The following is a 27,058-nucleotide window of genomic DNA, read 5'->3' on the forward strand; positions in this document are numbered from 1 at the left end:
CATAATTTGGTCAAAATGAAGGTCAGAGTTATGGGGCTTGGTGCTATCAACTAGTTTTATAACCCCGAAGACACATGTGAAGTTTCAATTCAATATCTGCATTAGTTTTGGAGATAGTAACTTGCATGTAAAACTTTAACCAGGATTTTCTTAGTCCAAAATGGGGCATAATTTGGCCAAAATACATGTCAGAGTTATGGGACTTGACCCAGTGAGGTAGGTAATTGATCTAGAAAAAGAAAAAATAAGTTTCCAACCTATATGCCTTTTAGTAATAGCTGTATGTACTTGCATGCAAAACTTTAACCAGAATTTTCTAAGTCCAAAAGGGGGCATAATTTGGTCAAATTGAAGGTCAGAGTTATGGGACTTGGTGCTATCAACTAGTTTTATAACCCCGAAGACACATGTGGAGTTTCAATTCAATATATGCATTAGTTTTGGAGATAGTAACTTGCACGCAAAACTTTAACCAGAATAACTTTAACCAGAATTTTCTAAGTCCAAAAGGGGGCTTAATTTGCCCAAAATACAAGTCAGAGTTATGGGACTTGATTCTATCAACTAGTTTTATAACCCCAAGGACACATGTGAAGTTTCAATTTAATATCTGCATTAGTTTTGGACATAGTAACTTGCATGTAAAACTTTAACCAGGGTTTTCTTAGTCCAAAAGGGTGCATAATTTGGCCAAAATACATGTCAGAGTTATGGGACCTGACCCAGTGAGGTAGGTAATTGATCTAGAAAAAGAAAAAATAAGTTTCCAATCTATATGCCTTTTAGTAATAGCTGTATGTACTTGCACGCAAAACTTTAACCAGAATTTTCTAAGTCCAAAAGGGGGCATAATTTGGTCAAAATGAAGGTCAGAGTTATGGGGCTTGGTGCTATCAACTAGTTTTATAACCCCGAAGACACATGTGAAGTTTCAATTCAATATATGCATTAGTTTTGGAGATAGTAACTTGCACGCAAAACTTTAACCAGAATTTTCTAAGTCCAAAAGGGGGCTTAATTTGCCAAAAATACAAGTCAGAGTTATGGGACTTGATTCTATCAACTAGTTTTATAACCCCAAGGACACATGTGAAGTTTCAATTTAATATCTGCATTAGTTTTGGACATAGTAACTTGCATGTAAAACTTTAACCAGGGTTTTCTAAGTCCAAAAGGGTGCATAATTTGGCCAAAATACATGTCAGAGTTATGGGACTTGACCCAGTGAGGTAGGTAATTGATCTAGAAAAAGAAAAAATAAGTTTCCAATCTATATGCCTTTTAGTAATAGCTGTATGTACTTGCACGCAAAAATTTAACCAGAATTTTCTAAGTCCAAAAGGGGGCATAATTTGGCCAAAATGAGGTCAGAGTTATGGGACTTGGTGCTATCGACTAGTTTTATAACCCCGAAGACACATGTGAAGTTTCAATTCAATATCTGCATTAGTTTTGGAGATAGTAACTTGCATGTAAAACTTTAACCAGGATTTTCTTAGTCCAAAAGGGGGCATAATTTGGCCAAAATACATGTCAGAGTTATGGGACTTGACCCAGTGAGGTAGGTAATTGATCTAGAAAAAGAAAAAATAACTTTCCAATCTATATGCCTTTTAGTAATAGCTGTATGTACTTGCATGCAAAACTTTAACCAGAATTTTCTTAGTCCAAAAGGGGGCATTATTTGCTCAAAAAACATGTCAGAGTTATGGGACTTGACCCAGTGAGGTTGGTAATTGATCTAGAAAAAGAAAAAAATAAGTTTTAAATCTATATGCCTTTTAGAAATAGTTGTATGTACTTGCACGCAAAACTTTAACCAGAATTTTCTAAGTCCAAAAGGGGGCATAATTTGGTCAAAATGAAGGTCAGAGTTAAAGGGCTTGGTGCTATCAACTTGTTTTATAACCCCGAAGACACATGTGAAGTTTCAATTCAATATCTGCATTAGTTTTGGAGATAGTAACTTGCATGTAAAACTTTAACCAGAATTTTCTAAGTCCAAAAGGGGGCATAATTTGCTCAAAATACATGTTAGAGTTATGGAACTTGACCCAGTGAGGTTGGTAATTGACCTACAAAAAGAATAAATAAGTTTCAAAGCTATTTGCCTTTAAATGACAGCTGTATGTACCTGCATGCAAAAACTTAACCAAGGTGTGACGCCGACGCCAGGGTGAGTAGAATAGCTAGACTATTCTTCGAATCGTCAAGCTAAAAATGTCTGTTTGCAGATCTCTGACCAATCCATCAATTTATTTCGCTCCAAATCTTCTTGAAAGTAACGTTTTTACTACAACAGTCAAATATTCTATCAAAATGCATTTATTTAATTTCAAAAATGGTTTAGCTTTTCAAGTAAGTCATATAAAATATAAGAATTACTTCTGACAATATCTGCTCTATTGTAACCCCAATATCTGTCTGTATCTTAATTGGCTGTGAATTGACTGAGAGAAATAAATTGAAAAAAAAAATGTATTACCTACTCAACTCTAAAATTCTAGGTTGATCAAACCACAGGAAACAACATTTTTAAGGATAGCCATATTGGGATCATTCTTTGTCCATCTGTTATCATTTTTGCGTAAAATGAACCTCTACCACAAAAACTTAAGCTAGTCTGATCTGTTAAAGAAAGATCTACCTATGCAGATAAGTTTCTAAAATAGATTAAAATCGCCAAAATTCTAATACATTTACAGGTTTATGTGTAATCTTGCATCAGAAGATTTTATTTGAAACATTTGCACAGCCACAGGCTCAGTAATCCACATGCAGTTATGTACAAAACGTAAAACTAAAACTGGTAAATAAAACAACACCTGGTGTAGATTTAAAAGCCTTTAACCCTTACCCTGCTAAATTTCTATAATTAACTTGTCCATCTTTCAATTTGGACAGTATCATTAACTGTTAAAAGGGGTGCTTACCAAAAAGATACTACCTGAATAGCAAACAATGCAGATCTTGATCAGACTGCACGGATGTGCAGGCTGATCATGATCTACACCGGTCGCCAAGGCAGAACCAAACGTGCCCAGCATTCCAGGGGCTAAGGGGCTCAAATGCTTCTTTGATTTACAAAACCCTTTTATTCGAAATACATTTTTGTGGCAGGCGCTAAATGAATAATGGAGGGCATTTAAGACTATGATTTTTATCAACAGTTTTTTTAATACTTGAATATGTTTGTACTCTAACTTCCATCTTGTCCTACACAAGAAACATGTCACAAGTCATTTAAACCAAAATCATTCTAGTGGAAGCCCCTCCTGCACTCTCCAGTCCACCGACATTTACATCTCAAATTTTCCTTGCAACATGCCTTTCAAATTTTCTAGCATGCTAGAACCCAACAGAGTTAGAATACATGCCACTAGCTATGCTGACCTTACAATTAAATACATTGAATTAAAAGATCAAATATGCATAAAGTCAATGTTAACAACTTATAAAATATTACCAGTAAGAATTTTTCATGTTTTCTATTTTTTCTAGATCATGTCCTTTTTCTAAAATAACAACGAGCTGAAGTTTGTTGTGAAGTGCAGAACTATAAAACATTTTAAACACTAGTAAAACATTGCCAAACACTGCATATAAAGCTGAGGTTATATCGCCAAACAGTAGGGTTTCAGGAAAGGTGCAGGTCAAAACCTTCAGAAATCTGCAGATTTATTGGTGTAAATTTATACTGTGATGATAAGCTGTTAGATGTCAGAGGCAGCTGACCTTGTAAGCAGCAAAATTTTAATCAATTAGCATGAGATATCATCAAGGTGAACATTCTGACAAATTTTCATGAAGATCTTGTGAAATATATGGCCTCTAGAGAGGTCACAAGGTTTTTCTATTTTTAGACCTACTGACTTAGTTTTTGACCGCACGTGACCCAGTTTCGGACTTGACCTAGATATCATCAAGGTGAACATTCTAATCAATTTTCATGCAGATCCAATGAAAAATACGGCTTCTACAGAGGTCACAAGGTTTTTCTATTATTTGACCTACTGACCTAGTTTTGGACCGGACATAACCCAGTTTCGAACTTGATCTAGATATCATCAAGATGAACATTCTGACCAATTTTCTGGAGATTCCATGAAAAATATGACCTCCACAGAGGTCACAAGGATTTTCTATTATTTGACCTACTGGCCTAGTTTTTGAAGGCATGTGACCCAGTTTCGAACTTGACCTAGATATCATCAAGGTGAACATTCTGACCAACTTTCATGAAGAACTTGTGAAAAATATGGCCTCTAGAGAGGTCACAAGGTTTTTCTATTTTTAGACCTACTGACCTAGTTTTTGATGGCACGTGACCCAGTTTCGAACTTGACCTAGATATCATCAAGGTGAACATTCTGAGTCAGACCAACTTTCATAAAGATCCTATTAAAATGTGACCTCTAGAGTGGACACAAGCAAAAGTTTACAGACGCACGCACGGACGCATGCATGCACGGACGGACGCAGCGCGATCACAAAAGCTGAGCTAAAAAGTCTTTTTGCTGTTCTCAAAAAGTGACCTATACAGTGAAATAAGTAGCAATCTGTGTTTAATCAAATTCTCTTTTAGTCTGATCATGACCTGATAAGCAAAATGGGATGCTAAGAGTTTTATAGCTTTAAACCTTTGCGTAAAACTTTATCAGCCTTGCGTAAAAAAATTTACTGCATAGCTGGAAAGATAAAGAGTTCAAGGATTCAGGAAATAATTTCATTAGCCACATTCAGAATGAGGAATTGTCACAGGAGGGCTTTGTAATATTTTATGATAACTGAAACAAGTTATGAAGATATAAGCAATAACTCAAATGGGTTATAAAGTGCGATAACTTGAGACAGTTACACCCCTGACTGTTTATAACTCGATATATTTTCATTTCCCGTAAAAATTGGCGAGCTCAATTAAATGTGATAGCGGTGACATATACGGAACATAAAACAATTCGCAAGATTTAATCGAATCAGTACCTGAGCGGTTATTCAATTAAAACAGGAACTCGCTAACTCGATTAAATATAAGGAACAAGAATCAAAACAAAAAAATCGGAAACCAGAAAATTGAGATTACTGCAAAACTGGTATTTTTTGGCATATATTTGGGAAATTTAAACCTCAAAATTGGGAAAAAAAGAAAATTTCTGCAAAAGGGAAGGGGCCGAAATTCGGCCCTAAAATCCCTGTCAGTCTACAGAAAACTTCTTTTTGAGAAGTGAGAAAAGAAAGATAAAGAAATACAAGAAAAACTTAAGAAGAAAGAGAACATGAAAAGAAATGGAAGGGGAGAGGAGGAAAAAGAAAGGAAACAGCTTGTAATGCAAAAAAGAAGCTGAAAGAAAAAAAAAACATGTGTTCAGGGAGAAAATGATGAAATTTATTATAACTTATGCAGTCTGAATGGGACGACGCAGAGGAAATAGCACCTGGGCAATGTTGAGCTTGTGACATGGCTTACGAAAACTTTATTCAGTGCACTAATTATGAGCATAGGGTTCACACTGCTTGTGTTGAGGAATAGTTTGTTGATGAATTACTATTTGAATGCATGTATTGTTACATGGCCTCCTCTGCCGTTCCCCAATGGAGCCAAATGCCACAAGTTCAAAGAACTGGCTACAGATTTTTAAAGTGGTGACAATAATTTTATTAAAATGGGGCCAAATTTCAGCAATTCAGCTTCAAATGGGCAGTTTCTCTCAAACAGTGGCTACAACATTCTGATGCCCAGTGGAGGCCCTGTGTAAGGCTTGCAATATTGTCAGTTCATTGGCATTTTTTCCATTAAATAAATAAATCATTGATTAACATACTGTCTACAAGTCAGAGAGATGGTCTTTTTGAACCAGGCTGGTTCCTTTGAACCAGGCTAGTTCAATTGACCCATAATATACATAGGCCTAATGAACCATAAATCATGTTTTTCTGGTTTTAGAACAGGATTAACAATCATTTTGTGGATATTCGCATCATGGCAGGGCTCCAGATAAGATGCATATTAGCGTATTAGCGTAAATTACGCTTTGAAATAATGCATATACGCATGTCTGATAATTTTTAAGCGTATAAAAACGTATATATGAAATTACAGAAACGCACGCGATGACTTTTTACTAGCGTAAACAAAACCTGAATTCTCTGGATGCTTAACGTAACAGAGCACGGTCAGCATTAATTCTCCCACATTGAACATTCACATGCATTGAATGGTACTCTATAAACCTAGGTTAAACTATAATATTATTCACTCAGTGTGCGTAAATTAAACAGTTGTGAATTATTATATTGATGGTACAGTAGTGTATTTTAAAGCGGTGTCCATATAAAATATCAACTTCCAGTGCGGCGTAAACAACAAAAATGTCTCTTTCTTAGAATGTCAAAAGTGAACAAACGCTCTACACATTCTTTAAACCAACAAAAAATTATCTCCAAAACAGTTAAAGGTGAATATTTTCTACTGGATTCGGTAGTGAGTGTGAAGCCAAAGCAAGCCAAGGGAGAAAAAAGAATCAAAAACTTAAATGCTGAATTCATAATTTTAACATGTCCAAAACATTGCAGAATGATAACAATTTCACTTGGGTAATGATTACATTTTACTCGGACTTTATCATAGACTCTCTGTGTAAAATCTCAAACTTTAAACTGATATAAAGGTATTAAGGAGGTAGGTTACCTTCATATTTGTATGTGCGCATGTCCAACCGGAAGCTAACGTGACGATTTACGACGACGTTTACGACAAACTAAATGTGTTTGTATAGTCATTCTTCTGAAAACAAATCATGAACCTGTCTTCGATCTGATGCTTTATGGTTTAATAATGCAGAAATAATGAATAAATTGCCGCAGAAACGCTTCAAAACAATGTTGCCTTAAAATGACGTCATTGACGTCATGACGTTACGTGCCAGTTACCGCGCAAAATTAATAGCTTTTTACCTTGAAAGTACGTAACTCTGTGCATTTTCTTTATTTTAACTATTTTCAAATAACCATTATTTGCTGAAATATTTTTTATGAGTCTTTTGCTCTGAATAATAATCAATATTTTGCTTCTTTTATGTAGTTATATTGAAATATTATGCGGAATGTAAGAAAATGCATGATGATAAGCAATGTTATTTGGAATATAGTTGGGTGAAAGGTTACTTGTTACGGCCATTTTCAAATAGAAAATCTAGCAGTTTGATTTGTAATACCTATTTTTCAGGTTCCGTTGATAATTTGTTACTTATGTACTAAAACTAAGATCTAAAATTCTCCAAATTTCAGTAGAAAATTGTGGTTTCTTGAATTGAATTGATGTTACCATGGAAACGAAGCCCGTGACCTATGTATCTAAATGTAAAATTTAAAAGCGTTGACACTGGTCTATTTAAGAAACACAGCTTCGGCTTTTTATTTTCATTTCAACAATATCCATGACAATAATAGCAGCATGCTGAACGATTTTTCCATGAAAAATTCCAGACGAGGGGTACTGCTGTAAGTATTCTAAGCTGTGAAATTTGTTTGAATAAATGCAAATAACACGAAAATATAACTTACGTTAGAAATAATATGTTTTAAAGCTACATCAACTAGAAAGACAATCTAATTCAATACTTTTTAATAAGAAATTACGACAAAAAGCAAGATATAAGCTATTTTAAACATCTCTGTTGCCATGGTTACTTTAAACTTTAAGAAAAATAGGGTACCATGTAAAGTGCTTGGTATTTTGCTAATAATATTACCAAATATTCCATGTTGGTCATTAACAGAATGGCACTGAAGCCGTCGAAAACCCCTATTTTTATACATAGTTGTTTAAAAATGAGAGAAAATGCGTTACCATGGAAACACGAGCCCCGCGACATATACATTTTAAGCTTATATTAGAAAGCTAACGTGCATATTAGTAAAATTATCAATTATGCAGACTTCTACGGATATCAATGAAATTAAAATACACTGAAAAGTGTTAAATATCCGTATTTTCCTTCTTCTTTCAATATGAAATACCTTTGGAGGGTCATGTTCTTCAAACCTGGATAAAAAATGAACTTGAAGGGACAGAGACAAACAAAATTGAGATTGTAGCAGTTAAAACTTCATATTACACGAAATACAAAAGAATGCTGCGGTTCAACTAATTTGAATTTACCCTTGTAACAAGGTAACCTACCTCCTTAAATCCATATTAGATTTCAATGAAACTTTAAAATTTTGTTGTTTGTAGTATCTATCATCTGGGGCAATTGCAGTGAAAAATCTTGATTTCTGAAATAGTGTATATTTATTTCTAAAGTCACTATGTTCATTGTAAATATACTTCGTTATACCCAAGTGGAAACTGTTAGGTACTTTAAAATGCAGTGCTCTGATTGGTCAGTTAGGACGGACCCCTGATGTACGGTGATGTCATGATAAAGTTATGAACTAAAATTGAACAGCAAACAAATCCATGGGTGTTACACCCAAGAAATATGTTATAAAACTGATTTCTGTTTTTTTTTTTCACATTTACAAATTTTCAGGAGTAAAATTACTCATATTCAATTTCAGATTTTACCATTTTACTCGTTCACAAAAACTATGATGGGTAAATACTCATAGGCCAAAAAAATTATCTGGAGCCCTGTCATGGTATGGACATTTTATGATTTATTGGACTTTTCCTTACGCACTGCAACTAAATTTCAATGAATTTGACACATGTATACAACAATCTGCGAATCACTTTGCAAACAGGTATGTTATTTTGTACACTTAGGTCACCATACATTTTACAAAATTCTTAAAATAAAATAATGTAGCTGTTGGAAAATCTTTATTTTTGGCCATTTGTAATATCCGAGAAATAAAGGAGGAAGAAAACACACTGACTTCCACTGATCTGAGATGCAACCTTGTATTTGTATCCCCCATGCATCCATAACTAAAATATGGCAACATTTATCTCCCTTTATACTATTATCAGTTTCGCCAGCATCAAATGGCTACTTCCAGTCACATGATCAAAATACAGCTGGGAAAATTGCAAAATGGTGGCAAACTGATGAAACACAGCAAAAAAATGTATAAAAGTTGAAAAATACCGCGTTATTCGATGCAAATGACTCCTGCTTTACTGACAGTTCTAAATTTGTTCCATATTATCTTCGTTCTGCGGCAAAAATCTAGTCACGGCAGCTTATATAGCTTGTCTGAGCACGAACTGCATGCTCAGAAGTAAACGTACATGTCATATGTAACAAGATTGCAAATGTGTTTCTAAATGCATATTTTTTCAAGTTTTCATCACAATTTCATATTTATGACAAATATGGTTCGTTAGGCATATGTGTACATGTCTTGTTATGGACCAGCTGGTGCAAACAGGCCATCTCTCTGACCTGGTCTAATTAGGACTCTACTGGTTCGAGTCGTAAATTCAGCCAGCCTAGGTCGTAAATATTTGGCCACCCACTAAAGCTTTTTTTCGAACCAGATGCTTCAGAACGCATCTGTGTCATCACAAGCACTTGCGTTAGCAACAAAGTCGGCAAAAAACAACAAGCTGAGGTGAGTAGAAAAAAGTTGTCCTTCCCTAAAGTTGTGTACTCTGAATAGCAAATATTTTGTCTCGCAGGAGGCGTGACGTCATTGCATGCGCGTGTTTATGCTGAGGCTTAGCAAGGGTTAATTCAAATCTTAAAACTTTATAACATGAAAAGAACATGCGCTAACTAGCATAAAACGCGTTAAAACCAAGTAACTGAATATAATGACCCTCAATGTCATTGAATTTCCATGTCTACGTGGTTTTTTTTCATGTTGACATCACTTCCTTTTGAATTATCTGTTTTGAGGCCGTAATATGTTTATGCTTTGGCACGAAACGCGCATATGTAAAAAAATGTTATAACAGCACGCGAGAGCAAGAATCTCTCTATTAACACACCTTTTCTCTCCTGTTAAAACATTCCGAAAAGTAACAGTAACAGCACTTTTATGCTAGAATGTGTAATAAGCAATGACGTAAAAATTAAACTACGTCATGCCGGTGTGAGAAGGTTGACAGTGCTTTTTAACTCTGTTGGCAATCGATTCCCACGAGGCATGCTACTGAAAATTGATTGCAAATTGTTGAAAACAAATGATTTTGGTTGCAGCATCCAGGAGTGTAAAAAAAATTTTCACACCACTCGCCCTGCAGGACTAGTAGCCAGTAATATCTACTCGCCCTTAGTGAACAGCCACTCGCACTAATAATTGACACTTTTAATACTGTCACTTTTATGAAAGGAGTATTATGTACAATATTATTATTTCCCGAAAAATATTTATTTTGGAAAGTGTCTAAAAAAATTGGACACAATAATCATCGTCCATCCACCAGTGTTGAAAGAGAGAGAAAAAAACGTTAACGATTATCGGTAATTATTCAGTTGATAAACTAAGTAATTGACCTTGTTTTCATTATCGATTTACACCCCCTTAAAGAGCTAAAAGAAGGGTGTCGGTATCTTGACATCTGAAGTGGAGATCAAAGCGGTATTTTTGCTCGAGATTGTCATGACATTACGTCATGTTTTCGCGCCATGTGACACATCACTGTCTGATCGTACCACCTTGGTTCTTAAAATTGCTGAGAAATAGAAATCAATAAAAAGTTCCTTCTTTAATTTGTTATCAAAAGCGAATTTGCTATATCCCGTATAAAAGGTAAATGTCTCAAACGATAGTAGTGGATATCCTACCTCTGTGACCTATTTGCCCTCAAGGAATTTAAATTATTGTTTGACAAGAAAAACTTTTAAATTGTCTGCTAGTGATGGGCCGATTAGCAGATATAATCGACTGACGGCTAGAAAAGTCCAACCGATTCCGATAATCGATTATGTTTTCTCAGAGTCGATAGCGGGTACGAATTTACAAGGGTATGAACGAAGGTTTCCGAAGGGAAATACGGTGCGTGAGAGTTTATGTTTACCTTAGAAATATCCGAAATATGGACTACCTGCATGCATAACGGGTAAAACAGAAGTATGCCGAAAATCAAACGTTATTTCGTTTCAGTTATCCAATGAAAATGGATTTAACATCTTACAGTTAGGATCAGTAAGTTTTTACCGCCGACCGCAATTTTTTTATGGGCTGAAATTCGAGATTCTGATCATATCTTTATTGATTATTGGGATAATTTAGTTGTACCCGACCTCGTCGCGCATATATAGTCACGAACGTTCCTGGTTCTGTCGACATGAAACAACATGGCGAAAAGCCTGTTTGTCGGTAGACTCGAGGTTCCGGGTTTTCACCCGCGAAAATCGAGGTTTTCTTTGATGCATATCGAGTTCAAAAGTTCTGCCCCTTGTCAAAGAACTATAAAATATATAGCTCTTTGCCCTTGTCAATCAAAATCTCGGTGAATTTCAATACTGTTTGCCGCCACAAGCGGAAGTGGAAGTATGGCAGTAGGCGGAGCGTCATATACTAATTAGCTACTGACAGATGTCAATCATGCCTTGCGCCGACTGACACGTGGTTATCTCGCGGTTTGTATTTAGTACTTCATTATGAAAGGTGTTTATTGATCAAGGTGTAAATGTTAACTGATAAACAATTCGTAGAAGAGCAGTCTATTATCATGTTTGTACCACTTGTTCAGGGGTCACGCTGTCGGTTGCACTTGAGCCATTTGCGACAAAAGATTAATTGTGGCCCCGAAAATCTCTAATTGGCAAAAACGGCCTGAAGCTCTGTCTGTCTGCAAAACTATGAACTTTGCCTGTTACACAATGTTTACTGAACAAAAGGAATCAGTGTAGAAAAAAAAAACTTGTATGAACAACATCTGTTATTGAAAGGCGGGAGCAAATTTTCAACAATTTTATTTGATTAGTAATTACAGGCCTCGACCTTAGCGGTGGACCGTTGGTCCGACCAATGAGCTATAAATTATATTTTAAATATTTTGGGATCCGGACATTGCTCCCCAGGACATTTGCCCCCCAATAAATAAGTGGACTGCTGGACATCTGCCCCCCAGTTGAAATGGTAGATAGGACATTTGCCCCCCAATATTCTGTCCCCTGGTGGTTTTTAGGAACTTAGTAGAAGATAATTATCATATTGTAGATAACAATATCTTTGTTTCTTACATCTATCTAGTAGATAATTGCCAAATTAACAAGTTTGAGTGTTAAAAACATTGCACAAATTAAAAAATTATAACATTGTTATGAGCACTTTTATAACTCAATAATAGGCTATTATTTACCTTAACACCTGAATGTAATTAACATATTCATCAAATTTTTATCAATAAAATAGTATTTTTTTGACTGAAAATTGCCTTTTAGAGTAATTTTGATAATAAAACAACATAAAACACAGTATATCTACTGACACATAGGACAAAAATATTGGGGGGGCAAATGTCCATTCTAAAAATAAGAAGTGGGGGGCAAATGGCCTATCTGCCTTTTCAGCTGGGGGGCAAATGTCCGGTAGTACATTTTTTCATTGGGGGGCAAATGGCCTGGGGGGCAAATGTCCTACAATCATATACGGTATTTTATAGTTCTTTGGACCGACGCAACCAAAAATATCGGCAGGTCCACTATCAAAAGTTGGGTAGACCGACGGTCAACCAATTTTCAGTCACGGCCTGCAAATAAAATAAAACCCTTAAAAATGAAAAAATAGGGGTGGTGGGGGGTGGGGGATCGTACCCATATCGGCGAATTCACAAAACGAAAGTTGATTTTGCCTTAGTACAGCATTCTACAGTTATAAGCATTGGCGAGTTAAAGTCAGGATAGCACGAATGGACTACTCCACCGATCGGGTGAGTGGGTTTTACGTGGTAACTTTACCAAATCGAGTAATTACATCAGGCAAAATTACCTGGATTGACTGGAATTTACCCGCAAATCGTAAAAATATCAAAACGTCATGCTGGTAATTTTCCATTCCACAAGCACGTGCGCCCTTTCGTAATACTTAATTTACATCGCAGTTACTTTTGACACAAAAAACGCGCGTAGTGCATTCATTTTTTAATAAAATCGCTTCAGATATTCAACACCGCTTGAGAACTAATACAGTTTGAATTCTATAACAATTTTAATAAGATATCGACAGGAATGTAGGCAAAATTCTTTTAAAACGATCAAATTTTCATATAATGTTTTGTAAAATTTCAAACAGCGCGATCTTGATTATTTATTTCCTTTTTAAAGTAAATAAACGGTACATACTATGGTAATAAAATTCAGACTTTTGACCAGAAAGTACAAAAAACACAATTAAACAAAAGATCACAGAGTGATCTTGGCGCCCACCAATGTGCCATTTTTGAGTGTTCCAAATTTCAAGACTTACTGACTACCTCAAGGTCAAATTTCATTTCCATACACAGCACTGTGCATGTGGTCCAAATTCGAAAGCTGCAGCTTGAGAAATGTGAAAGTAGGTCACTAGGTCAATGTCAAGGTCAAAGTTTGTTTCCGTACACAATCCTATGCATGTGGTCTAAATTTGAAGCCTGTAGCTACAGAAATGTGAAAGTAGGTCACTAGGTCAATCTTAAGGTCAAAGTTCATTTCGGTACAAAAAACTATGCAAGTGGTCCAAATTTGAAGGCTGTAGCTTGAGAAATGTAAAAGTAGGTCACTAGGTCAAAATCAAGGTCAAATTCTATTTCGGAATACAAAACTATGCATATGGTCCAAATTTGAAGCCTGTACCTTCAAAAATGTGAAAGTAGGTCACTAGGTCAATGTAAAGGTCATAATTCATTTCGGTATACAAAACTATCCATGTGGTCCAAATTTGAAGGCTATAGCTTGAGAAATGTAAAAGTAGGTCACTAGGTCAAAATCAAGGTCAAATTTCATTTCGGAATACAAAACTATGCATGTGGTCCAAATTTGAAGCCTGTACCTTAAAAATGTGAAAGTAGGTCACTAGGTCAATGGAAAGGTCACAGGTCATTTCGGTACACAAAACTATGCAAGTGGTCCAAATTTGAAGGCTGTAGCTTGAGAAATGTAAAAGTAGGTCACTAGGTCAAAATCATGGTCAAATTTTATTTCAGAATACAAAACTATGCATGTGGTCCAAATTTGAAGCCTTACTTTAAAAATGTGAAAGTAGGTTACTAAGTCAATGTGAAGGTCAAAGTTTTTTTCGGTACACAAAACTATGCATGTGGTCCAAATTTGAAGGCTGTAGCTTGAGAAATGTGAAAGTAGGTCACTAGGTCAAAATCAATGTCAAATTTCATTTTGAAACACGGAACTATGCATATGGTCCAAATTTGACGCCTGTACCTTCAAAAATGTGAAAGTAGGTCACTAGATCAAAATCAAGGTCAAAGTTTTTTCCTGTGCACAAAACTATGCATGTGGTCCAAATTTGAAGGCTGTAGCTACAGAAATGTGAAAGTAGGTCACTAGGTCAAAATCAAGGTCAACTCATGTCAAGGTTCATCTTGCCACTCAAAAATATACATGTGGTCCAAATTTGAAGGCTGTAGCTACAGAAATGTGAAAGTAGGTCACTAGGTCAAAATCAAGGTCAACTCATGTCAAGGTTCATCTTGCCACTCAAAAATATACATGCGGTCCAAATTTGAATGTTGTAGTTATTGACAAGAACATTTTAAAAGCTTTTCCCTATATAAGTCTATATGAACCATGTGACCCCCGGGGCGGGGCCATTTTTGACCCTAGGGCGATAATTTGAACAAACTTGATAGAGAACCACTAGATGATGCTACATTACAAGTATCAAAGCCTTAGGCTTTGTGGTTTGGACAAGAAGATTTTCAAAGTTTTTCCTTATGTAAGTCTATGTAAACCATATGACCCCCAGGGCGGGGCCATATTTGACCCTAGGGGTATAATATGAACAATCTAAGTTGAAGACCACTAGATCATAGTAGATGATGTCACATACAAAATATCCAAGCCCTAGGCCCTGTGGTTTTGGACAAGGGGTTATTCAAAGTTTTTCCCTATATAAGTCATTATAAACTATGTGACCCCCAGGGCGGGGCCATATTTGACCCCAGAGAAATAATTTGAATCATCTTGGTAGAGGACCACTAGATGATGCTTCAAACCAAATATCAAAGCCCTAGGCTCTGTAGTTTTGGATAAGAAGGTTTTCAAAGTTTTTCCCTATATAAATCTATGTAAAATATAGAAATAAACAAAGGGCCATAACTCACTCATAAATTGTTGAACCAGTCTGATTTTCAGGGGGACACAACTAGGGTACCAATACATCATTCTGACAAAGTTTGGTCAAAATCCCCCCAGTAGTTTCTGAGGAGATGCGATAACGAGAAATTGTTAACGGACGGACGGACGGAATGACGGACGGACGGACGGACCATGGACGCAGAGTCATCATCAGATGGTGGGCTAAAAATCTTAAATAATGAAAAAGCGGCAGCAATTCAAATACATGGAGTAAAACGATTTTTTGGCAAACAGATTTCTGTTAGCACGGCAGAATAGGTTACGTGACCTCATGAACGTAAATAGAAATGTGGTTTTAAAATGAGGCAGTATGATGTCGTTGCGATTTTTAATAAGTTTTAAAAGAGTCTTCGTACATATATTTTTTGACACAACACTTTGTTAGATATTCTTCTCAAACAATAATGTAAATTTCTTGAGGGCAAATAGGTCAGCATCGTTCACGGTCTGACACATTTACATGTCAGTTTATTTGGGATATTGCACATTCGCTTTTAAAAAATTAAAGAAAAAACTTTTTTACTGATTTCTTCTCAACAATTAAAGGAATCGAGAAAGTACGATCAGACAGTGATGTATCACATGGCGCGAAAACATGACGTAATGCAATGACAATCTCGTGGAAACTATACCGCTTTGATCTCCACTGATAATAACCGACACACTTCTTTTAGCTCTTTGAGGGGGTGTTAATTGATGATGAAAACGAGGCCAATTACTTAGTTTATCATCAGAATGATTACCGATAACTGTTGATGTTTTTGTTTTTTTTCACTTTCAACACTGGTGCTGATATTTTGGGACACTTTTCAAAATAATTATTTTTCGGGATAACAGATTGCTACAGTCTTCCATTTTTAATTATTTAGAAATAAGTCCTGTTTCTTTGAGTCATATGAAGTTATGACGTCTACAGAATCACAATTTATGAGATAGAATTGGAGGTCCACTAAAGTCTGAGCAGGTCTACTAGATTTTAGCAGTTGGTGAACCTGCTGGCAACTGCTGAAAAAAGTTAAGGTTGAGGCCTGATTAGGCAGTTAATTGGCGATAATAAGGTTACTAAACACTGAAATGTTCTGACACCTACTAAAAAAAAATTTAAAAAAAAATAAAAATCCCTACCTACTGACCCCCATTTTTTTCAGCATGTTACAGGAAACAAACATATTTTTTTTTAGGCCTTAACATGGCAGCGTCCATAGCGTTATAAAAGTGGGGCTAAAAAAATTAGCGAAACTTTGATAAATTTCGTATTTTACAACGGTATGCCCGAGGGAATCTATCTGTTGAAACTGGACACTAATGCCGTCAAATTGCCGTGCCCATTACGTTGCAGTTGTCATCGAGTTGTCATGATTTTTTTCTGCCAAAATTCCGTTTACCCAGTATCGCTGACCAGTATACATTATGGAAACAGATTAAACTCTGATTTTTATCTGATCATATTTTATCCAAGCTTCATGACATTGTTATATGCCATAGCAACAAGTACTTAAAACTAGTAGTTGGTGCTACTCAGTAGTGTAACTCCAGGCTAACCACTGTATGAAAATATTAATATTACCGACAAATAACTGAATTCATTTAATGATTTTCTACAATCACTATTTTTGTCAGCCAAAGAAAGACTGAAATATCTGTACTTCCTTGCTGTATGCTAGATGTTACAGGTACAGGTATACCAGTCAACTGTCACAAATGACAGCTGTGGGTCTATGATGCATGTATGTAAACCAGATTGCATTTCATTGTTGTTTCCCAGTCTGCAACTAATTAGTCATACTAAACAAGTTTCTGTTTACCATGAACCAGCTTTAAAACATCTGATTAATGATAGTTCTTTATTTTTCAAAAGAGCATATGAATTTTAGCTAAAACAGTCACTTTAAAGACATGACTATCTGAATAAACAAGTATGAAAATAAATAACATTCAACCAATTATTTTTCCGATACATCGCATCGGTTTGCTAACCGATTCCAACCGATAATCGGTTGGAGTTTTCCAACCGATGTCCCATCACTATTGTCTGCCAAAAAATACATGTACAAAGATTCATTTAAAACTTATTAAAAACCGCAAGGACATCACATTGCTTTATTTTAAAATCGCATTTCTATTTACGTTCACGAGGTCACGTAACCTATTCTGCCACATTATCAGAAAACTGTTTGCCAAAAATCGTTTTACTCCATGTATTGTAATTGCTGCCGCATTTTCATTATTTAAGATTTTTTTATTCTGTTTGTTGTACTTTCTGGTCAAAAGTCTGAGTTTTATACCCAGAGTATTCATCATTTATTTACTTTTAGAAAGAAATAAGTTACTAAGATCGCGCTGTATGAAATTTTACAAATGATTATATGAAAATTCGACCGTTTTTGTGGAATTTTGCCTACATTTCTGTCGATATCTTATTAAAATCATTATAGAATTCAAATTGTATTTTTCTAAAGGGGTGCTGAAAAATTGAAGCGAAAATGTTAAAAAATGAACGCACGGTTTTTGTGTACGTGTCGATGTAAATTAGATATTACGATAGGTCGCACGTGCTTGTTGAATGGAAAATTACTGGCATGACGTTTTGATATCTTTACGATTCGCAGGTAAATTCCAGTTAATCCAGGTCTCAAAGTTTGTTGATGTTTTGGAGATGTAATTTCTGAACTTTGGTTAAGTAAGGACGTAAAAAACCGCTTGCCCGATCGGACGGGTATACAGCGAGGTCCACTCGTCCTACTCAGACTTTAACTCGCCAATGCGAGTGGGCGAGTGGAATTTTACACCCCTGGCATCCATTTATTTCCAAGACAATGTTGAAAATATAACCAACTTTATGTTTAAAAAGTGGCCGAATATTTACAACCTCCATAAGGCAAAATGTGGAGGCTAAACCTGTCCGATATTTTAAGCTTGGATTTATTGTTTACCATACTGTAAACGGCTGTTAATGATAACAATCAATGTTGCTTGTATTAACGCACGTATGGTAGAAATTTTGTACAAATCCGTTGTAAAAAGAAAGAAATATTTATGAAAAACCGCAAAAAGTGGCCTAATTTACGACTCGAACCAGCATGTTTGGAGATATTTGTTTGGCAGTGGCTACGATTACGGTACCGTAATCCTAGCCTCCGGTTCTAGGATTATGGAAGTTCCGTATTCCTAGACAACCCTATAAAGATAGGCTAGGATTACGGAAGTATTTAATAAGAGACATCAAAAATATGTTAGGACATGCATAATTGATGTTGTAAATTTCTTATTTCACTTTATTAAAATAGCGATTTTTGATGGCTGCCTTATTATTCCGTGTTATCTATCCGCCATTTTGAGTTAGTATAATCTTAAACGCTATATTAATGGCAGCCCGCGGAAATATTATAGAAATATGAGGGTAAAAGTTAGGTTTAAAAAAATATTCTATACTTTGATTTTTTTTATTTATAACCATATTGTATGTTATTAAAGACCATTTGTGTTGATTTGATGACAAAATTGCAGGTATATATGAAACAGAGATAATTCTATAATATTTCCGCGTGCCACCATTAAGATTATACTAACCCAAAACAGCGGATCGACAGCACGAAATAATAGTGAAATAACAGGGATCGAATTTAACTTTTTTTTCCACTAGCAATTTTTTGCTAGTGCCATTTTTTTCTACTAGCAAAATGGTTAGTTCCACTAGCAATTATTTAGAGGTTGTTTGCTCACTAAATTTTATAACCTAAAGTGATATTTTTTGTTGTTTTATGTACAGCTCTGCTGTTGTGTTTACTGACTGACTTAAAAGTAAACTATAAAAACCTTTAATGTTTCTGTTATTTATTCATACAAACTTATCCACTGTCGGACTATTACATGAAAATTTCTAACAATAAAGCCACAAGGTACCAGTGTAACGTTTTTACTTATAAATATTGTCATCATTTTCTTTTGTTTCATCCAAAAGTTTTATATTTAGCTTGGATTCCCATTTTTTTTACAGTTTTGACAGATGCCGTGGGGTCAGACCGGGACTTTGTGGTTTGAGTGGTACGAACCAAAGTACGCGTCGTCGAAACGGCCGATGTTGCTTTAGGTTCTTTGGGGTCACTCCCCTTGCTTTTACTGTCATTGTCAGCCTCTGCGGGCCTTTTTCTCCCGAAGAAACTAGTTATTTTATTCATTTTCCATCCATGTTGCGAACCACAGGAGCAAATCGTAAACAAATATCGTATAGACGCTTACTTAAATATCCGATAATTACATTTGTATAAAACGACAAGCGTCTACAATCGGTCACATGGTTATCGGTAAAATTACCCTAAAGTAGTTTTAAAAAGCACAAAGGGCAGTTTGAGCGAATGCGTTGATTTTCGGACGTGGTCGCAAAAATATTCGAGTGCCATTTTTTCCTATTCGCATTTTTTTATTCTTACTCGAATTTCGCGATTTAGCGACCGTTAAATTTGATCCCTGAATAAGTAATTTTACAACGTCATTTATGCATGTCCTAACATATATTTGATGCCTCTTAAATACTTCCGTAATCCTAGCCTATCCTCATAGGGTTGTCTAGCAATACGGAACTTCCGTAATCCTAGAACCAGAGGCTAGGATTACGGTACCGTAATCATAGCCACTGCCTATTTGTAGCAACCCCAGACCATTTTTAAGAAGTGTTTTCATGTTAAAGTTATATATTGGAAATGAAAGAGCTTGAAAATAGCTTCACAAAACAGTTTAAATTTTGAAAATATCTTAACTAGATCAAAAGTTATGAAAAATTAAAGTTCGCAAATTTTGGTCATTTTTTAGAATATTTCCTTATATAAAATAGGCATTCGGAGACACGCCGCGACGGAACTCTTTTCGGTGCTTTTTTCACTAAAATTATTGTAACTTTCTTATTCATAGACATATATTCATAAAATTTGGTGTACTTATGTATTTTTTCCTGCTCTATTCATTTCTGGCACTTATTTTTAAATCAGCTGACTCTAGTGGACAGGAAAAGTAAAAAAGCATGGTCAAATTTCAACAATTTTAATGTTTGTAATTTCATATCATATAGCAACATTTCATCATGTAAAAATATTTTATTTAGAGTCAATTAACTATCACATATCAGTAAATAATAAAATAAATGCATGATAACATCAATGAGATCTTTATAATATGTTATATTTGTACAGAACAACTTCTTCAATAATAATCAAGAATCACAGTAACCTTGGAGAATTTTAAGGAAATTGAATTACTTTTATTGTGTAAGTTTTTAGCGTTTCATATATCAGTAATTATCACATCAGTCGACTTAAAAGTACAATATATCAAATATGCTTTGCAGTATCCTAAGTCATTTAACATCATATCATATTTACATATATATTAGACATTTAGTACCTGATTAAACATCTTAATATAGAAAACAAACATTCTGAAAGCCCTCATATAATTTTTTTTTATGAAAATTATCACAAGACTGACATAAAAAATCAATGTTTAACATACTGATCTGCCTGTTACAAAACAGCTGAATAAATAAAATAATAAACATTCTCTACTGCTATGTATCCTGGAGTCAAAGTATTTACAACAATATGCTGGAATGTATGTACAAAATATACACGAAATATACAACATCAGTAGCTTTCAACCAAATGTCTGAATTCCAATTTCATATCTCAGTTAAAGTAATTTTGTTTGTATTTTTCATACAGATCACTGATTAAGTTATAATCTGGAAAATACCACTGCCTTCCAGAGTTACAACATTCTGGAACCATGTTCCTTCTTAATACAAAATGCTTCTCAACAACCTGCACATCTTTTCGAGATGGCCACATGAATGTTCCTGGTTTGCGACACGGAGACATAAAGTTAACCGAAGCTTTTTCACTTGACACAGATTTTACAACACAGCCTGGATACCACCTGTCCTGATATGCAATGGCGACATATTCATTGTCCTTAAACCCAGTTTTCATATCAGGTAGCAGATCTTTCATAACAATTTCATTGCTTTCATAGTCATCATTATCACTAACAGTTTTACGTCTTTTTGCATTCTGTCCCTTTTCCATAATTGCAAGAACTTCTCTCTGCACATTTTCTTCCTGCTCTCTGTGTTTTTTCCTCAAATTAACACCACCCTTGCGTGCTTTCATCATCAGTTCTTTCTGATCATTCTCGGACATTTCACCCAACCAACTTATTAATTGACGGCGACTGCGCTTAAGCAACTGCAAGGACGAGTGGTGGTGGAAAGTGGCGTTTGGACGTCTTCTTTGGCTGGAATCAAGATCTCCAAAGTGATGCTCACAGGCAAGGTTATTGACCTGGGCAAATGTTGTTCGTGATAGATCGTCTTTTGATGGTGTGGTACTGTAACGACCGCCCTGAAGGAAATCAACAAGCTGTTTTCTTACAGTTCGCAACATGGCGTTACAACTCAGGGTAAGTAGTTCATCATGTAATTTTGATTGATCAGACAGGACAGGAACTGACAGTTTTTTAAGAAATTTCTCTGAGTGGGGAACAAGCAGATCATCATCAGCAATCCAAGTTGTTTCTCTGTGGAGTACATTGGGATTTTCAGCACACTCTTCTAGATATGACTCAAGTCTCTGCACATGTGTGTATAGTTCAAGATAGGAAGCCTTGCCCGAAGTGACAAGCCACCCATACGGACCTGTGACTTTGACATACACTATTGTAAGGGCCCTTAACATTGTGTTTACAGTCTCAGATTGTAGATCAGCTTCTACAGATTGTATTTTCTGATTTGGAGTTTGGACAGTTTTCATTACAGCAAGGAAATCATCTCGGTGCAAGAACACTTCTGCTGAAGTTTGAAACAAAGAATTGAATCGACTGTCTCGGTAATTTCCAATAATTGACTTGATACCGTTACTTGCACAATAAGCCTCCCATCTGTCACGTAAACCAAGATGGTCACCAGCGGGCCCAAAGATATCTGATGCTGTGCGGGAAATTCGTTCAACAATGGTTTGTTTTTTCGACCAGAACTTAAAAAATGGCAGTCTATCTCTTCCAACTGGTCCTTCTGAAACTGTGAGTTCTTTCTCATACTTTTTCACATCATCAACCACATACCTATGAAACCCAAGCAGGACATGAGCCATACAGTGAAACTGAAACACAGCTTGTTTTTCAGTATCACTGTTACAGTTAGCAAGTACACTATCACGCCACTCGTTCAGTAGTTTGTCCGCAAGTTTCTCGTTGCTCGCTCTGTCAGACATTGGGAATGATAGTTTCTCAAGTGAATTCGCAATAAATTGATCAGTTGTCTCCCCTTGTGAACAGTTTTCATCATCAGCACCAGTCATTGTTTCTGCCAGCTCAGACATTTGGTTTTTAGTGACGTTGTTTATTACCTCTGCCGTTTCACGCGGTACTTTAGTAAAGCCAAGGCTCATTATCTCCCCTGTGTCTAATGTGACAGACATGTCCACAATTTTTTCCTTCTTCCGCGTTGTACCATCTCTGCTTATTCCTATATTATGCGCATTTTCTATTTGTTTCGCTATAAAACTCTTTGCCAAATAATGTCCTTCATCTACGATGTTACGCACAGTGCTTGCCGTTGGTTAATCCATTTTCCGAAACGTATAGTTGAACAGGTGTTTACTGACAGCTGCAATTGCATCCGGAATTTTCTCCATGCCAATTTCTAAACCAAACAGTTCCATCACACACAAACGGAGATTGTTACTGAATGACCCATCATCGTTTCTCGTTACATATTTGTGCTTGTCTTCTTTTAACATTTCGTTTTCACTAGTCAGAAAATCTATTTCATCTTGTTTCTTCCGTAGTTCTTGCTTAATATTTTCATCTGTGTCCTTATCACGAAGTTTTCGCAATTCACTTTTGTAGTAACTTACTAGCTTTTGAGATTTCATCTTTTTACGGCTTGCTTCCCTTAGTTGCTCATTAGCACTGGCAAGAGTCAAATCACTAGATTCAAAGTGCTGAAGTTTTGATTGAAGTTCCTTATTCTCAGCATTCACAGATTCCAACATTCGCGTCTGCTTCAGGTAAGAACTTTGTAGTGTTCTAAGACTTTTACGCGTAACTTTTGCATTTTCATCTCTTTTGGTCACATTACGTACAGAAAAATGCCCTTTAACCGTTTTAAGTTGATCCAGTGAATCCTTTTCATTCTGCACAAGACTTTTGAGCACATTCAATTTTTTTTGTTGCTTTGAAATTTCATACTTAATTTGATTCATAGCTTTCAAAGGATCTGGTGTTGGCATATGAGATATATTCTCAGTAGATTGCAAGGTTTGAGTCTCTGTCTCTGTGATGGGACTGGGATGTGGGAAAGGTACATTTTGAGTCTCTGTCTCTTTCAATTTGATGGGACTTGGATAAGGGGACACATTCTGAGTCTCTATCTCTTTTAAAGGTTCAGGACATGGGGACACACCATTTTTAGTTTCTTTCTTTTTCAGGGATTCTGCACTTGGGGATATATCAGTCTGAATCTCTATCTGTTTCAAGGGATCTAGGCACTGCTTGATCACATTCAGAGTCTCTGGATCTTCACTTTTGTTTTTATTGACAGATGGTGGTACGAACAATCGCCCCAGCAAGTCGTCCACATTTTTTACGCCTTTAACTTTCTTCTTGTGCGAGAGTGATTTTTTTTGTCCACTGACTTATTTATTGGATGAACCGAAAATAATTTGCATTACAGAAACATAGTTAATCTGTCCAGAACTTCACAAATTCATAGTGACCACTTTCTATTCTTGGTAAATTATATTCAAGCACTACCATTTGTGACTTGTCATTTTTGGCAATTTTTTTTCTAAAACTTGACAGTTGGTTAATTTGCCATCAATTGCAGTATGGCTGGATATTCCATTTTATTACATTTTTCAGCAGAACAACGTTTGTGAACACTGAAAATAATACGAAAAATATTTAGTGCTGTAAAAAAAAAGCTCGATCAAACGTTTATAACATTTCGTCCGGTACGAAAAGGGGCTCGGACTTTAACCGCTGTTTTTCGTATCGATTTCGTACCATGTTTTTTCTTTAAAATTCGCATAGACAATGTTGTTTAAACATAGCGAATTAATTGTGCCTTTATATAAAACTAGATAAACACAAAGATTTGCTTGCTATTGGGGTCAGATTCAGCGATAAACGAAGAAATTCTGTAGAAGTGTTGTTCGGCGCCATTCAGATTTGCATATCGCGCGAGACACTTCCCAAATAAGCATTAAAATTTGAACAATTACGGAAAATATTAAATCTTTTTAAATATTGACAAAGTAATGGACTTACAACAATTTTCAATCGGAGTTATATTTAAGCAGTCTAAGTTTACGACATATCGGCGAATTTTCAGATACATGATCGATCATACAAGATAAATGGCGACCTTTGCCCAGTTGCAAGTCAAACGCGAGGCGTGATTAAATATGTAATATGGACGTAAAAGATGATTCGAGTAAAATATTGATCAAAATACGTAACTTTGCACTTTTAATGATACTAGCAATAATTAAAAGTTTAGGAATTAAGATGAAAATGACCTAACTTATGGATATTTACTAGGCGTTGGAGGTCGTATGCAAATTTTGTTACTTGTGAAACAATTTATTGGCTTCAAAATCACCATTCATTAATATTACAAAAATTACTCGTCGCATTGCAAAAAAAGCATTTAGTGTCAAAACAGATGGTCCTTATTACGCAATATTCGCATGGTCATAAAAATCAGCAGTTAATCTGTTTATTGACAGACATCCTGCTGCTTATTTTTACACCACATAAAAGAAATTTATATGAGATGAAAGAGAATTTTATTAGCTTTTGAAAGGTGTTTATTGTTTTCAGATTGGATGGTAAATAATGATTTAGCAGCATTTTTTACACAAGTGGTATTAGTAATTATTGGATTTCCAGCGATTTCCTGATAAGCCACTTAGACTATTGTGGTTGCTACTATTTGTTTACCTGATTTTCTGCACTTCCAACACGATGGCTGGCAATTACGTTGCAATGAGTAAAGCCTTCAAAATCTTTTTCCTTCTGCAAGTGCTTCTTACAAAGTCCCTTGACAGCACATTTTACATCAAACGCAGAGGCAATCTGGCGTTTCAAATTCGCAATAACATTCAAAGAAACTGGGGAGCGGGGATGATACGGAGTTTTATGCTTACGCAGGATTTCATCGTTAATTTTGCAAATAAGATGCATATGAACGATTTGACCGACATAAAATGTATATTTAAAACGTGAATGTGGTTTCGAAAACGCTTGAAAGTTCTTGCAGTCTTTCAAAATTAGCTGCAAATCATCGAAATCGATCGCACTCGCACCCGCCATTATCCCGGTGCTGTGTAAAATTATTGACGTGGATTCTGCTCTTTTTACAGCTAAAATCCCGAAAAGGTCAAAAATGAAACATCAATAAGAACATATATGTATATATATAAAAATCTGTAAAAATATCCTTTGGAAGCAAACAATACAACCAAGAAGAATAACAGCAAACTTCTTCTTCCATTGACGATGCATCGCTGCTTGCGCAACATACTCGCATCTTTAATGCCTACAGTAACTATTTACAAGGGAGTGTGACAGGGTAAGCTTGCAAGGTTTAAAACGAGATAAAACTATTTTCAGTCGGCTTAGAGTGTTGTTTTGGAGATCCCGGCCTTAAATGCTTCCAAGATGGGTGCCGAGACCAGACTGTCAGGGAGTCTGTTCAACAGTGCGATGGCGGACAGGAAGAAGGATTATTTCATGGCATTGATGCGGCAGAAATGAACAACAAATCTCATTGAATGGCCCCTTGTGGAAGATCCTTGAGGTTTCAGATGAGGGTCTCTTGGAATGGCTATTAGGTTGTTGACAGTTCTGTACATGACAGCCTTGGCCTGCTTTCTCCTGATCTGTAGTGGTTCCCAGCCGTGTGTGTCAAGCATGGCAGTAACGCTGCTCCTTTGATTATAATCTCCAGATACATATCTGGCGGCTCGTTGTTGAACTGCTTCAACTTTAGTCACATTGGCCTGGGTGTATGGGTCCCAGATGGTCTTACATATGTTTTGTAGCTAGCCTCCTTGATGGTCTTGGGTCAGGAAGACGGGTTTCGGCTGAGAAAGGCAATGGTGCTGTTTGCCTTGCAGCAGATGGTGTTAATATGATTATTCTATGAGAGGTTATCAGAAAGTGTGGCGCCAAGGTACCTTGCCTTCTTGGTGGTCCGTAATTCTTTACCATGGATGAAGTGTGATGCCTGAATGTTCCTTCGTTTATTTGAAAATCGTACCACCTCGCATTTGTCTTGGTTGAACTGCATCAGCCAGGTTTTCTCAGATTCCTGCAAGCGGTCAAGGTCATACTGAAGGGATGTGGGGTCTGTTTCTGCCTTTATCACTCGGTAAAGTATATATAGGGAGTCATCAGCAACAGTCTGCACGGTGAGCTGACCTTGCCGGGCATGTCATTGATGTAGACAAGAAACAGCAAAGGGCCGAGAACTGTACCCTGGGGGACGCCAGAGGTCACGGGGGCAGGCTTAGATGTTTTCCCATCTACCAGCACTTGTTGTGTTCTGTTGCTAAGGAAGCTTGAGATCCAGTTCAGCGTCCTGCCGCGGCCCCGTAATGGTCGAGTTTGAGGGCAAGTCGTCTTTGAGGCACCTTGTCAAACGCCTTGGAAAAGTCTAGAAGTATTGCGTCAACTTGGTTGCCACTGTCCAGACTGGAGGCTATGTCGTTCACAGTCTGGATGAGCTGGGTCTCACAGGATCGCTTCCT

The 27,058-nt window shown here is 36.2% G+C and overlaps 1 protein-coding gene across 1 annotated transcript in view; it reads right to left on the minus strand.

Annotated features, from left to right (window-relative positions):
- The window catches only part of LOC123555003 (trafficking protein particle complex subunit 14-like), a 54,853-nt gene extending 29,243 nt beyond the window's left edge, over positions 1 to 25,610 (minus strand). The window contains exon 1 of the mRNA XM_045345507.2: positions 25,248 to 25,610. Within this exon, the coding sequence (XP_045201442.2) occupies positions 25,248 to 25,490 (243 nt within the window). The 5' untranslated portion in view covers positions 25,491 to 25,610. The remainder of the gene's footprint in view (positions 1 to 25,247) is intronic.
- Between the last annotated feature and the right edge of the window lie 1,448 nt (positions 25,611 to 27,058).

Source organism: Mercenaria mercenaria, chromosome 7, assembly GCF_021730395.1.
Source record: "Mercenaria mercenaria strain notata chromosome 7, MADL_Memer_1, whole genome shotgun sequence".
Lineage (NCBI taxonomy): Eukaryota > Metazoa > Mollusca > Bivalvia > Venerida > Veneridae > Mercenaria > Mercenaria mercenaria.